Source organism: Rhincodon typus, chromosome 10 (assembly GCF_021869965.1).
Source record: "Rhincodon typus isolate 14 chromosome 10, sRhiTyp1.1, whole genome shotgun sequence".
Lineage (NCBI taxonomy): Eukaryota > Metazoa > Chordata > Chondrichthyes > Orectolobiformes > Rhincodontidae > Rhincodon > Rhincodon typus.
This window is the reverse complement of record NC_063341.1, coordinates 63,055,010-63,071,281: the sequence shown is the minus strand read 5'-3', so window position 1 is coordinate 63,071,281 and position 16,272 is coordinate 63,055,010. Positions and strand designations below refer to the sequence as shown.

At 38.0% G+C, this 16,272-nt stretch overlaps 1 protein-coding gene across 1 annotated transcript in view; it reads left to right on the top strand.

Annotated features, from left to right (window-relative positions):
- The window catches only part of tlcd4a (TLC domain containing 4a), a 44,302-nt gene extending 28,256 nt beyond the window's left edge, over positions 1–16,046 (top strand). Inside the window, 2 exon segments of the mRNA XM_048601787.1 lie at positions 1,674–1,747; positions 10,675–16,046. Coding sequence (XP_048457744.1) covers positions 1,674–1,747; positions 10,675–10,990 — 390 coding nt within the window. The 3' untranslated portion in view covers positions 10,991–16,046.
- The last annotated feature ends 226 nt before the right edge of the window (positions 16,047–16,272 follow it).

Below are 16,272 nucleotides of genomic sequence, written 5' to 3'. Positions count from 1 at the left end.
TCCTCAGAGTAGGATCCTTTTGCCAAGCCAATCTTGGCTACTTTGTGAATGATTTTCTCTCCATCATAACCTTAGGAGTGGGAGTGTTTGCTGATGACTGCAAAATATTCAACACCATTCACGACTACTCAGATAGTGGAGCTGTCTGTGTTTAAATACAGCAAGGACCTGGATAACATCCATATTGGGTTGACAAGTGGCAAGAAACATTTGCACTACACCAGGCACATGACCATCTCCAACAAGAGAGAATGTAACCATCACCCCTTGCAGGAATCGTTTTTGTCACAACTTTCTTGGTAAGGACCAAAATAAAAAAGGCAGTCATAGTGGTGGTCAATTTAGAAAACATTGAGAGAGAACAATTTTTATTTTCCAGCAGTGTCTAGAGTAAACCTTATTTTATATCCCTTTAACACTACCCTATTCCCATTTGCCTGAATAGAATAAAATAACTTATCTTTGGAAAGGTTATAAACATTTTGATTTAAACAGTGCATAGTATTGCATGGATGTCAGAGTTCAGTTACTTTAATTGACAGTCTAACACCAGAACTATTAATCTGTAAACTGCAATCTTTTACAATTTCCCCACATCTCCTGCCCTATGCCAATCAGCTATATATTTTCTATAGGGAACTAAAGGAGTTTAAAGAAGGAGAGAAAAATGCTTCCTTGAAAGTGGTGGAATTCTCTCTGTAGAAGAGTGGAAATTTATAGGACTTTGTTAATTTTCTTTATTTTCACTGAAGTAAGCTCTGTGGAGGCCTAAGAAGACAGAATAATACAGATTCTGCACTTTATATATTGGGTAATTTGAAAGTGGGTTTTTGTACTTTCTTGGAAATCAACATATGTTTAAACCTATGGTGTGATATATGGTAGAACAAATGAGCTAATAATGCTTTTAATGTCTTTATTGTCTTTCATGAAAGGATCCTATTGCATTAAGCATTTAAAAATATCCTGTGAAATTACAACATTTTGCTTACTATTTTCCACAAAAGACTTGTAATCATGCATTTCAATGGTGTGTAAGTCTGTTTGAAAACTGAAATGTGTAAATATTCATTATCCTCTAACCAAATGAACTCACTAACTTCAATAGAAAATAAATGTGTCCTCTTGCCATCTTCTCTTTAGTTTAACAGTTCGTAATCGTGTAATGGTCAAACAATGAAAGCAAAGGAAAAGAGTTCCATTCTCCATACTTTAATTCTGGATTTCTTTATCCTGAAAATAGGCAGGTCTTCGTAAGGACATTAGTCAGCGTGCTGTTTCGATATGGTTCTCCAGAACATGCAGGTGGAATATGCTGTGAGCTAAGTCTGTTTGTGCAATTTTCCAGCCATGCGTGGTTGGCATTTGATACAAATATTCAAAGTCTATATAATGTGTGCATTAACATCATTATTTATCTTAAGAATGAACCATTGCAGAGATGGGCATATATTACAAAATCAGTATTTTGTTCTGTTTATGCCTCAAAGCAAGGATTTTACTGCAATTGTTAGTGGAACATAAGTGACTAAAGTATTTAATTTGTTTTTCTTTAATCTATTGTATACTTCTTGAATGCTATGATGCTTTGAGCCACTCTATCTTTTCGTATGGAGAGTTTTGCTTGAGTTTGATTATAGACAAACTTTTAAATTTTTAAATTGCTCTTTTAGGGCCAAGGATTGCTGCCTTATTTTGCTAACTTCCGTCTGATTGCAGAATTTTCAACTCCTTTTGTTAACCAGCGGTAGGTATATTTAGTTTTTATGTACAAACGGAGAGATGTAACCTGTAACAAGGGAGAGGAGCAAAGCAATAATTCTTCATTAATTCTTCACCTGCTTTTGAAATACATTTCAAAAGAAAGGCCTGGATTTTGTTGCTGAACATTTTGGAGTTTAATGCAATCTTTTAGCACTTTTTTTAGTGCGTAAGTCATTCAGAGATTCATGGCTAGGAAGACAGAGTCAATGAATTGAGAATGTTAATAAGTTGCCAGTTTTATTTGCTGTTCTGCCATTGGCCCCAGTACGGTGGATGGTGGGGAACGGTAAGTTTCAAGATATTGTTGCTTTTTTCGCATTTGTTAGCAATTGAACTTTTTTTATATTTACTCTTGGAAAGTGAGCATCACTGGCTCAGCCAGCATTCATTGCCTACCTCTCTGACCACCCTTGAGAAGGTGGTGATGAGCTGCCACCTTGAATCGCTGCAGACTTGGGGTGCAGGGATGCCCAAGGTGCTGCTGGGAACGGAGTTCCAGAATTTTTACCAGGTGACCATGAAGGAACTGTAACATAATTCTAAGTAGGAATGTGACTTGATATCAGATATCGTCATTTATGCTAACTTGGGTTTCATACATTGTTCTGATTAAATATATAGTTTTGTGCAGCTTTTTCATTGTGTTTCTCTCCTGTATCCCTCTATTTCTCCTCTCTGTAATGTTCTTGATAATATTAGTTCATTGTTCACGCAGTCTGACTGAGATGCCTCTTAAGTGTACCATATTTGACCAACCAATTGCCTGTGTGTTGTATTTTCCATGTTCTGCCCCTGTATTATTCCAGTCAACTGTTCAGTGATGTTAGTACACAACTCTGGAATGGGTGAGACTTGACTTGAACCTGGGCTTAACAGAGCAGGGATAGGGACGCTACCACCACTGTGTCACAAGAGTGCCCTAGTTCCTCAGGATAGATGTTATTACACACCTCCTCGAGCAGATGGGACTTGAACTTCCCCTCCTGGTCCAGGGGTAGTAATACTACCTCAGTGCCACAAGAGGGCACTAGTTCCTGTGAATAATGTCTTTGTGCCAACAAGGTTCATCCCTTTCATCAATGACCTATCTGTTAGGAAGTCAGGAACAATCTTCCACTTTTGTGTACGTGTGGTGCCCAATCTGTTCATTTGAAATGGTAGTACCGTTAAATTTTTCTTTGTTTGACTTCATGGGGACAGCTTGTGATTGGACTGTGTATTTCTTTTCATGTCACTATGTCACTTCGCATGCAGCTTACATGGACCATTGGCTAGGAATGAGGCGGTTTGCTGATGATTCCACAGTGTTCATCCCCATGAACAGCATTCTGGTAATGAAACCTGCTGGAATCTGGATGACATTGAGTTGTGGGCTGACCTAGCCAAAGAATGACCATTTCCACTTCACTTTTCAATGGTATCACTATCATTGGATCACGACCTGTGATCTAGTACCTGTGTAACTAGAAGCACATTGGACTAGCACAACAATGCTGTGACAACAAGGTCAGAGTAGCAGCTAGTTAACTAGCAATGAGTGACCCCCCTGAATCTTCAAAACTTCAACATCTATAATCTAATCAGAAATGTGATAGAGTACTTGATTAATTGTGTAGCTTCAATGATGTTTTGGAAGCTTGTTATCTAAGAGAAAAGCTAGCTTCCTTTTGGCCTTTGCTGTTCTCAATATTCACCACTTTATATCACAAGAATGCTTTAGCTGCAGTCTATAGGATACATTGCAAAATGCATCAGATCAACTGTGAGCCTTCTGAATGGGAGAGCATGCCTGAGTGGTGGAATGGACTACTCCTGTTGCTATTTCTTAAAGTCTTAATTCAGCCCATTTTGTAACTTCTACCATTTGAGAAGGAGCAAACCTGAAAAAATTGGGAACAGCATCTCCACTTTGAAGTTAGTTCATTATTGTGTAAATTATTCTCTCAGCCCCTGCATAATATCATTGTTGGTGCACCATCGCTACAATGACCACAGCAGAAAACGGTGAAAGTTTGCTGGTAAACAGGGAAGGGTGAATCAAAGAGTGAAGGCAAAAGCAGGAAAATAACTTTTAAAAATAAAATCGGTGATCTTTTTTATTTCCAAGGAGCAGGTCCACCTGCGCGTATTCATTTACTTTAGTTCCCTACTTTCATTGTTTGTAGTCTTTCATCACAATATTACGTGTAGTGACAAGAAAAGTGAAGGTCAGATAATGATCTGACTAGATCCATCTTTATCAATTTTGAAGGATTCGAGGAATCCATTGTTAATAGGAAATTGCTTATACATCTGAATTGCTTGAACTTGTTCTTTGAGTTCCAATTTGACTTGGTAGCAAATTAGTCAGTATGATTCACAATCGCATGGTCAAAATATAGAGTAACTTCTACATTTCCAGCAAAACATTATGGCAATGTTCCTGAATATTCCTCATCCTCAAACTCATACTGGTCTTGGATAAAGAAGGAAAGAAAACATTTCATTTATACTGTGCATTTCATGACAACTGAAATCCTCAAGTGCTTTACATCCAATGAAATAATTTTGAAGTGTAGCCACTTTTTACAAATTCATTCACGTAATGAGGGCATCGCTGGCTAGGCCAACATTTATTGTTCATCCCAGAGGACAGTTAAGAGTCAACCACATTGCTATGGTCTCAAGTTACATATAGTCCAAACCAGGTAAGAATGGCAGTTTTCTTCCCTAAAGGACATTAGTGAACCAGATACATTTTTCCTGACAATCATCAGTGGTTTCATGGTCATCATTAGACAGATTTTCCAGATTTTCATTTTGCCATGGTGTGATTTGAACTCAGGTCCCCAGGACATTATCTGGGTCTCTGGAATTACAGTCCGGCAATAATACTACTAGGCCATTGCCTCCCCTGTTGAAATGTAGGAAATGTGACAACCAACTTGTGCAGAGCAAGCTCCTACAAACAATAATGTGATGATGACTGGATAACTTATTCCTTGGCAAACATTTGTATCGGTCAAGAGATCAGGGGTAACTCCTTGCTCCTCTTCAATGTAAGCAAATGTGCCAAATGCCACCTTCATCGTTCTGTCTACCTGCATCCTCAAGTCTCTTTGTTCGGCATCACTCCCCAGGGCCGTGCCATTAACTGCATATGTCCTGCCCTGGTTTGCCTTACCAAAATGCAACAGCTCACATTTATCTAAATTAAACTCCATTTGCCGCTCCTTGGCTTATTGGCCCATCTGATCAAGGTCCCGTTGTACTCTGTGATAACCTCCTTCTTCATTGTCTACTATGCCACCTATTTTGGTGTCATCTGTAAACTTACTGACCATGCCTCTTGTATTCACATCCAAATCATTTAGATAAATAATGAAAATCAATGGACCCAGCACCGATCCTTGTGGCACATCATTAGTCACAGGCCTCCAGTCCAAAAAACCCACCACCATCACCTTCTGTCCCCTCCCTTCAAGCAAATTTTGTATCCAACAGGCTAGCTTCCCCTGGATCCCATTTAATCTAACCTTATTAACAAGTCTATAATGCTTTGCTGAAGTCCATATAGACAACGTCTACTGCTCTGCCTTCATCAACCTTTGTTGTCACATCTTCAAAAACTCAATCAAGTTCGTGAGACACCATTTTCCATGTGCAAAGCCATGCTGACTATCCCCAATCAGTCCTTGCCTTTCCAAATGCACATAAATCCTGTCCTTCAGAATCCTCTCCAATAACTAACCCACCACTGATGTCAGGCTCACTGGCCTATCTTTACCTAGTATTTCCTTACTTGCCTTTCTTAATAATAGCACCACATTAGCCAACCTCCACTCTTCTGATACCTCACCCGTGGCTATCGATGATACATATATGTCAGCAAGAGCCCAGCAGTCTCTTCCCTAGCGTCCCATAATGTTCTGGGAAACACCTGATCATGTCCCCATTCTTGTATTGTCCTAGTGACTGCAAGATGAAAAGTTTGAGTAAAGTTTTCTTCATCGATATTTCTTTTTGTTCACTCTGCCCCTATGCATAAGCCCAAGATCCTTCTTATGGCTTCTGAACTTGCCCACGCCACCATGAAGATTTATGTCCGTATGTTCTCAGGTATTTCTTTCCTGTAGCCCTTTTAGAATTATACTGATTTTATATTCAGAGTTGTTCTACTTCACATTTCTTTGCATTAAATCGGCCACATGTCCCCCCACCCCCACCCCACCTTTCTACCAGCTCCTGTCCTTTGGAAGTCTATCACCATCTTCTCCATATTTGACAATACTGGCAAGGTTTATCATCTACAAATTTTGAAATTGCTCCTGAACAGTAAGGTAGTATAGATTGAGAAAAGCAGGACTTTTACTACCATTCCTACTACAATATAATCTTCATCTGGGCCAAAAAAACCATTTACTATTACTGATGCCTATCACTGATCTGTTTTGTACCCATTCTGTCATCTTTCCTTTTAAGTTCATCTGGTTGGGCTTTATTAAGCGATGTTATGTGGCATTTTATCAAACACCTTTTTGAAGTCCATGTACACCAACACCACTCTCATCAACTCCAATAACTCAACAAAAAGGTTAAATATGACCTGCCGTTAATAAATCAATGCTGATATCCTTTAAAATCTGTCCAAGTGACAGTTAATTTTGTCCCAGATTATCATTCTAAAAGCTCTCACATTTGAAGTTAATTAACTAGCCAAAGATTTAGAGATTATCCATACACACTTTGCAGTTGCAATTTACTTGTCCTCTGGCCCCATTCCTACATGCAAGAACGATTTGAAGATAACGGCTCATACATCCACAATTTTCCTTCTTATTTCCCTTAGTATACTTAGATGCCATCTCATTTAGCCCTGCTGACGTACCCAGTTTGAGTATAGCCAGCATACCCAAGCCTAAATGATTAAGAGTTCAAGAAAAGAAGTGTAGACTTATAGGAAATAGTCAGATTCTTATTTGGAGTCCAATTATCTTTCTCACTTCCCCATTGAACTATATTAAATCAAAATATTGTCTTGGCATTAAAATTCAAGAAACATATTCTGCGATTATGTTTCCAGACAGAAATCATGTGCTATGATTTAAGCCTCCAGATCCTCTGGTTCTGATCTTAATGGTTCAAGCTCAGCTTGTGATTAAATTATATTCAGCTGTAGTTGACAAGCTTCCATTCAACACATATTTGCAAAGGACTAACCATCATTAATAGATATTATTAATATTATTATTTTATTTATTATTTTATAACCTGAATGAAGTACATAACGAAGTAAATGAATTCAGGTGAAGCATAAGGAAAGTGTAGGCACTATGGTCTCACACTTGGTGTCTAGATAATCCTAGGAAGTTGAGTTTATTGCTATAGTTTCCCAACCTTACACTTTAAATTCCACCATCCGATCCTAATAGGACAGGATAGCAGGTCATATGGCTCTAGAGATATCAGACAATTGTTGTTGGCTATGAAATGGATTGCTCAATGAGATCATCAGGAGAAAAAGAAAAATTAAATATTGTCACAGTGATTCAATTAACTTTTCTTCTAGTAGAATTAAGCTAAACCAGTCACTGGATGGGAAGTGTAACTGCAGCACTGGGCTTACTAAAGTCCTGCGTTTCTGTTAACAAATCCTACATATTAGTAGATTGCGTATGCTTCTGCTTGTGCTGAGTCTTGAATGTTTGGTTCATTATTCAAGATGTTCTGGAATTGCTAGTAATAGTACTGGAGCAGGGATGGCTTGCTGCAATTATACAGGCCTCTGGTGAGACCAAATTTGGAATATTGTGTACAGCTTTGGTCTCCACGTCTGAGGAAGGATGCTTTTGCTACAGAGGGAGTTCAGCAAGGGTTTACCAGACTGGCATCTGGCCTACTGGGACTGACCTATGAGGAGACATTGAATTGATAAAAGATTATGTTCAGTGGAGTACAGAAGAATGAGGAGAGAATCTTTGTAGAAACGTGTAAAATTCTAACAGGACTAGACGGGATAAACACAGGAAGGATATTCCTGATGGTGGGGAGTCCAGAAACAGGAGTCACAGTCTAAGGATACAGGGGTAAACAATTTAGGACTTAGATGAGAAGACATTTCTCTGGCCAGAGAGTGGTGAGCTTTGGAATACAGCTGGGAACAAGCTATTGAGTTGGATGGTCAGCCATGATTATAATGGTGGAGCAGGCTCGAAGCTAAATGATGTACTCCCAGTTTCTATATTTCCATTCCCAAACTATACTTTCCATGCTATTTTTAGAATTCTGTCCTAGCTGGTGGTATCCAAAATCTTGCATGTAAATATTTGAAACCGGCATTGTCGAACATGCATTTCTGGCTGGTAATCCAGCAGTGTTTCCAGCCGCCAACAAAATCAACAGTATGAGGACTCTACCTTTCTTTCAATGCCATGCTTTTTTATATTTTTACACTTTTAAGAGTTCTGACTTCTGACATGATTGGTGGAGGAAGGTTGGAAAAGGCAGGACAACCTTGGTACTTTGATGAATCAATCTTGGTCATCAGAGTTGTCACTGTAGTGATTGGAATGAGGTCAGCCAGAAGGACCTAATGGAATGATTTCAAAAACAGAAGTTGCTGGAAAATCTCAGCAGGTCTGGCAGTGTCTGTGAAGAAAAATCAGAGTTAACGTTTCAGGTCTGGTGACCCTTCCTCGGAACTGATGGTAGCTAGGAAAATGTCAGTTTACATGCAGAAGATAGAGTGGGGGCAAGAGGATAAGAAGTAAATGATAGGTAGGGATAGAGCCCAAACAGAGATAACAGCAGTTGGATAGACAAAAGAGTTGATAACTATTTGGCTAGGAGGATGAATAACTGTTAATGGGGACTGGCAGTGGCTAACAATATGTAGTGTGTAATGGCAAACAATGGGACAACAAGGCCTGGTGTGTGGGCTTGGGGACTAGGACATGGGAGAGTTTAAGCCCCAAAATTATTGAACCCGATGTTGAGTCTGGAGGGGTACAGGGTCTCCAAGTGGAAACTGAGGTGGTGTTCTTCCAGCTTGCGCTGAGCTTCGCTGGAACACTGCAGCAAGCCTGAGACCGAGATGTTGGCCAGGGAGCAGGGTAGTGTGTTGAAGTGGCAGGCAACTGGAAGCTCAGGGTCTTTTTTGCGAGCAGAACGTAGATGTTCTGTGAAGTGGTCACGCAGTCTATGCTTCGTTTCCCCAATATAGCAGAGACTATATCGTGAGACATTTTAGAGGCTGCCTTACTCCAGGACACCCAGATCTGCTCTTTCTTCACTCCCAACACCAGCCCCTGCAACCACTGAAGGTGTAACATCTGCCCATTTACTTCCTCCCTTCCCAGTATCCAAGGGCCCAATCATACCTGCAACACTTTACCTGCACTTCATTCAATCTAGTGTACTGTATTCACTGCTCACAACATGGTCTCCTCTACTTTGGGAAAACGAAGTGTAGACTGGGTGAGTGCTTTGGAGAACATCTACGTTCTGCCCTTGGGGGAAAAAAAAAAGTCCTGAGCTTCCAGTTGCCTGCCACTTCAACATACCACCCTGTTGCCTGGCCAACGTCTGTGTCTTAGGCTTGCTGCAGTGTTCCAGTGAAGCTCAACGCAAGCTGGAAGATCAACACTTCATTTTCAGCTTGGGGACCCTACAGCCCTCCAGACTCAATATTGAGTTCAATAATTTTAGAGCCTGAACTCTCCCATGTCCTAGCTCCCTACCCCACACACCAGGCCTTGTTATCACATAGTCTGCATTACTTATTACCTATTGTTAGCCACTAACAGTTATTCATCCTCCTAGCCAGATCATTACCAACTCCTTTGTCTATCACTGCACTTCTCTCTCTTTGGGCTCTATCCCTACTTTATTGTTTGTTTATTTCTTACCCCCTCCCTATCTTCTGCATTTAAACTGACATTTTCCTAGATACCATCAGTTCTGAGGAAGAGTCACCGGACCCTGAAACGTTAACTCAGATTTTTTTTTTCTTCACAGATGCTGCCAGACCTGCTGAGCTTTTCCAGCAACTTCTGTTTTTGTTCCCAATTTATAGCATCTACAATTCTTTTGGTTTTTATCTAATAGAATGAGTTCCCTGATTGGACCAGAATAACAGCCCCAATCAGGCACTCCTGGCTGACAGATATAAACAGAAGTGTCAGGGGTTCTGGTCACCCTCTAGGAGCTGGCTTTGAGCTAGCGGGCTCAGTGTCGTGTAACTATGCATGTGTACATAAAGGGTGACTTAGCGTCACTGAGATGCACAGCACAGAAACAGACCTTTCGGTCCAACTCCTTGCTGACCCGATATCCCAAATTAATCTAGTCCCATATGCCAGCAATTTGTCCATATCGCTCTAAACCCTTCTTATTCATATATCCATCCAGATACCTTTTTAATGTTGTACTTGTCCAGCCTCCACCACCACCTCTGGCAGCTTATTGCATACGTGCACTATCCTCTGTGTGGAGAAAGTTACCCCTCAGGTCATTTTTAAATCTTGCCCCTCTCACCTTAAAGCTGTGCCCTCTAGTTTTGGACCCCCCTACCCTCGGTGGGGGGGGGGGGGGAAGACCTTGGCTATTCACCCAATCCATGCCCCCATAATTATATAAACCTCTATAAGGTCACCCCTCAGCCTCTGACCCTCCAAAGAAAATAGCCCCTGCCGATTCAGCCTGTATAGCTCAAACCCTCCAACTCTGGCAACATCCTTGTAAATCTATTTTTCTGAACCCTTTCAAGTTTCTGGTGACAGGCTACTGGCCTTCGTGGAGTTATTTCAGCCACGTAAACTGGTTGTCAATTTATGTTTAAATTGCCATGGATTAGAATGCATGTGCATAGATGGTATTCACATTGTGGTGTTGCTTTGGAAGTGTTACTGATCATTTACCTTTTCTTTTCAGGTGGTTTTTTGAAGCATTAAGTTATCCAAAAACTTCCTTGCCAAACATTATTAATGGGTTTCTAATGACAGTGATATTCTTTCTGGTCAGAATTGCTGTCATGCCTCCGTACTATAGCAAAATGATTTCCACGTTTGGAACAGAGGCCTTTTACAAGCTTGGACTGCGAGCACAATTTGCTTGGATTGCTGCCAGCCTTTGCTTAGATGTTATGAATATAATGTGGATGTACAAGATTGGAAGGGGGTGCTACAAAGTCTTGCTTGCCTGCAAGAAGCAGCAAGCAGACATTCAGAAAAATGGAAAACAACGGTAGAGATGTGCTTTGCTTGTTGTAAATTTATTTTTAAATTTTGAGAGCATTCGTGATGGTGTTTTGTACACAACAGTGGAACTGTAGTTACAAGCTAACAGTGTACTGTATCACTAAAGATCTGTTTAACCAAATGAAGATGACCATTGAATTTTGGAACTTATAAGTCTACAACATTTACAGTTTTGCAACAATACAATATCTAAATGATAAATGCACCGAATAACATGAATAATGCTTATTCATACATATACAAGTAGAAGCCCTCAAACTGCATGCGGGTTAAATCCAACTCTGAGGAATTTACATTTTAGGTTTGCACTTTTATTTTGGAACACAGTGCTTTGAATGCCACAAGCAATTGTACACCTGCATCAAGATCTTTCATTGCCATGGAGGAAATTATTGATAGATTACTTGCTCATCTGAACTGTGAACAACAAATTCCTCTTCACTGAAAACTAGCAAGAATAACTTGCATTTATAAAGTGCCTTTGAAACAGGAAGAAATCCCAAGGAAGACAGACATGTTGAAAACAGTCAGTCCTTTAGGTTTGGACGATCACTCTTTATTTGCATGCATAAGTGGCTCAAATACATAACTTATTTTTTAAAATAGACTAATATTAAGATGTTTCATTAAGATGTCATCATATGGTGTGTCATCTGGTTGAATTTATGGTATTAAAAAGGTTGCCTAACCTTTGCTATCTTAGGAATTATTAACCCACTAGGCATGTAGTTGACAGGAAATTTGTTTCTGTTGAATCTAAAAATATATTTATGCAGAATACATTCAGAATACCTGCAGCAAGTAATCAGTACTGTGTGACTTTATAATTTAATCTTGTACAATCATTAGTGAAGTGATTGCAAATAGCTACTTGTCACAGCTTTGAATTTTGATTGAGTAATTTTAATTGGTAAATCTACATGTGTAGATATATTCTGTATTATGTAGTAGCATGTAATAGCCATAAAGATCTTAATTCCTCTTGAGATGGATGAAACTATACGGTTTGCATTTTTAAAAAAAAAGTCTAGCAATAATGGCCAATGTATGGTTTTTGTCAGTTCCCTTAATGCCATCATTTGTGTTGACCAACACTCCTTAATTAAATCATTACTTCAAAGTCCTCCAACATAATATTATTTCTGAGTTCACAATGCAGAATTGATTTTGAAGTGTTCTCTGTAATGCTGCTTCAATGTGTAAGCTAATTGTAACTTTACAGGCTTTTTGTGGTATGATGATTTTTTCATTAGCTCATAAAGACATGGAAAATTGGCTAATTGAACTGTCTACCACAATAGTAGATCTCTTGATGTCAGAAACTCATCTGTGAACATTGTGGAACCTGATGGTATGACTTATTTAAGTTTAATTATTTAAGACGTTCTGTGGAGAAAGTTGGATAAAATTGAAATATATTACTATATTAAGTGCCTATCTGAATTGAACATGTCTTTAACATTATGCTTGATTTAGATGTCAAGTTGGAAAAATTTTAACAACAGAGTCAAGTGAACAGGTCAACATTTTACGAGTCTTGGTATGCTTTAACACCCCTGAATTGAACGACCAATTAGTCACATGGGTAGATAACATTTATGGAATTGTGTATTTGTATTTTGTGATTTTGCATGCATATCAATTGTTACATTAGGCTTTATGATTGTATATGAAGTACTTAAGTACTCAAGCTAAAAATATTGTACTTATCTCTGAATGTTCTACTTTTATCGAAAGCAAATTTTAGATGAATTGTTCAAGCCTATTCATTTTGCTTCAGCATCTATACAACAATCCAAATTAACTTGTATGACCTGCATCTTTTAAACTGTTCATTTTTTTTAAAGAAATAACCAACTATCTTAATTTTTTTTCTCCCTACACATCCAATTATTTAGTCTATTTGCATTTAGGATAAGTGCAGTTTTCACCATTTATCTAAGCCAGTTGGAGGGAAAAATCATCTTAACATTTACTATTATTAAAGTATTGCAGTGTCATTTATTTAAATCAATTAATTCCTCCAAGTGTTAAGATGAGAAGATGTCTTTAAAAATAAAATTTTAATTTATATCAGAATATCAATGTGGAATGCAGATAAAACTGAGTTTTGCAAAATACTGATACATCGCCTCAAATAGTTGAAAGCACTATTTTATTTTTCATTTAACCTATTTTTCTAATCAACCTATTCAGTGATATTATTACACACCTCTGGAGCAGGTGGGATATGAACCCAGGCCTCTCAGTCCAGGGGTAGGTACCCTACTTTTGCACCACAAGAGCCCCTCTGATGCTTCTGCCTGGTTCTGAACCAAGGCCTTTTGCATGTGAAACGAATGCGATAACCACTAGACCACAGAAATGGTACACGATTGAAAGTGTTAAAGATGTACTGTCATTTGAAACAGCCAAGCAACAATTAGATTCATTAAATGCAAGTACCTGCTATTCCACGTGTGTAATTTTAACTATCTTTGTATTTTAAGAGTGCATGCCACCACCATGGTCGTGTTTTCCAAAAAGTTGTAAACTTAAATTATTTTTATTTTAATCATAATAACATGAGTAAAATACTTGGTTTAGAAGGCCATTTCAATTATTTATACCAAAATAACACAGTCTATTCATAGCAAAGCTAATACATTTTAATCAAGATCGAACAGTATGAGGTTTTCCTATACTGCATGTATATGTTAGCATAAGTATGTGTCAAATTAATCAGGGATTTTTAGGTACCATAATCAATATCCTATTTTGAGGTTAATTATTTGAAATATCTGAGAAATAACATCGCTTATGGTAATTTTAAAAGTTGTAGATAAAAATGAGAAACTTGAGCATGGGCAAAACCGATCATCTCGTCATGTTTTGATTTTATGTTACTTTATGCCTATAGTTTTATGGTAGTCTTAGTTATGGACATAAAAGGGTTAAATTAATCTTCAGAAATGGCCAGTTCACAGTCCATCCATTTTATGATGCTACTGATTTTAAATTAGTACTGATACAAGAAGATCCAGGGGTTTCTTGAAACAATTGATACTTGCTGAAGTACAGTAAAAACTGGTGTAGCATTAATCTATAAGCCTATAAATAATAGATTTGATTCTTATTCATTAATCCCAACTAGCAGCTGGGTTTTTAGAATTGTTTGGAACACCTCTCCTCAGTGAGAGAGGAGAAAATATTTAAGAGTTCCAACTCCTAACTGCTTTCGGCTACTGACTTGTCGTATTTAGGGAAACCAGTATTGCAATTGATTGTAATGTCCTCTGTCAAGTAGCCGGTTGAGATTTGCTGTCTTAAGCTTGTGCAGCCAGCCGCAAAATGTTAACTCTGATTTTTCTTCATAGATACTGCCAGACCTGCTGAGCTTCTCCAGAAACTTCTGTTTTTGTTCTAGCAGCAATTAAGGTTTGGAACTGTTACTTGTTTTCCCATCCCTCACTGAGGGGAGAGGCACTGTAAACGATTCTGACCACCCAGTTGCTGCACATGGCTGGGATTAATCCAAACACTGATTTAATGTTATACCATGGTTAGTGAACAGTTGGAATTGGTGTGAAGTACTAGGTGCTACTTTTACTATTTATAAATGTACCTTGCTAAGAATCATCTTCATTAAACAGATAATTGTTTATAAACAAGTTGCATGTTAGTTACATTAATGGCTTAATAAAATAATTATTATGCTTCAAGTAGATTTTATGAATTTTTGAAACTATTAATGTTTTCTAATAAAGTATGTAGTTAGCTTGTCTGTGAGATGTTACAGATATTGTCATGTATGTTACTTAGACATATTTTTATTTGGAGCAATATTTTATTTCATATATATTATTTAGCCTTAAATATAACTGATTCAACTTTACTGGGAAAATATTTTAGGAGGACTATTGTAGGCATATGTCTTTTTTATTTACTTTTTACCTTTCAATACCGTATAAATGTTTTGTCCATGAACCTGAGGATTGTTTCTTTGTGAATTGTTTTTAAGTGCTCAGTAACTTAAAATTTCTCAATGGCTTATTTATAAAACATAGGATATTGTGAAGGAGAGGAGAATTAAAATTATATTGAGTTCCCAACAAGATTGTCCATAGTTTTTACACTGGTCAAATGTTTAGAAGGATTCTGAGGGAAAATTGATTTAGTGAGGGCAAGACTGCCTGCAGTGCACATTTGTGGTTTGGTTACATGCAGAATTTTGAATAGTTTCATAATATTAAATCAAAACAATTGATTCATTTTGTTTGCTACTTTAGAACCACAGCAATTTGGTAAAAATGTTTTCATATCATTTTATAGCGTTTGTAAAGAGAAACGAGCCACAAAACACAGATTTAAGTTGCTGTGGTTGGTTCGCTCATTGAACTGGTTCGTCAGTTCGTTAGTTACTTCATTGGAGGCTGCACTGATGATGTTACCCAGCAGGGTAACGAAACGTCTGTGAACCAATGGACCAGCTCGGTGAGCGAACCAGCCACAGCATCAACAATTCGAGCTACAAATCTACTCAAGAACCTTAGACAGATTTAAGTTAAAGTTCAAAAGGGAGATAAAAAGAACAAAACCCAAATTACAAATGGAAATGACCTGCCTGGCAATGTGATAAAGGTGGATATGGTAGCAACTTTCAAAAGGAAATTGGATGAACACTTTAAGAACTAACATTTACAGAGCAAAGGAGAAAATGTTAGGAAATGGGATTGATTAGATCCCTCTTTCAAAGAGTCAGTACAAGGCACAATGTGCTATGTCATGTTCCTCATTTAAAGGTTTTATATTTTTTAAAGGTTTTATATTGATAATCAGATGTTTCATAATTATGAAATACAGGTTGAAGTCATTGGCATACAAATATCACTCTCTAATTTTACATTTCTTGTGCTTAACTCTATGTATGCAATTAAAGCTTTTTGATGCTATGTTAATCATGCTTGCAATTTTTAAAATTAAATGTATTCCACAATGTTTGGACGTAAAAAGGCTTTTGCTAAGAAACTCCAACGATTTTCTGAAAGATCATATTCTAAATGACAATAAAGCATGTGTTCTGATCATTGATTTTGCTGAAGTGTACTTTGGCTTTCTATAAATTAGTTTGTCCTGTCCTCAGTCTTGTCATTCCTAGTTTACATTCTTCCATACGAGAGTATGGATAGAGAATGAACAGGATCAAGGGAAGGAAATGTCTAATTCTGGTCTTTGACCTGACATTCATGCATGCAAACTAGCAAAGGTGTGTGTACAGGGGCAGAGGGGTTTG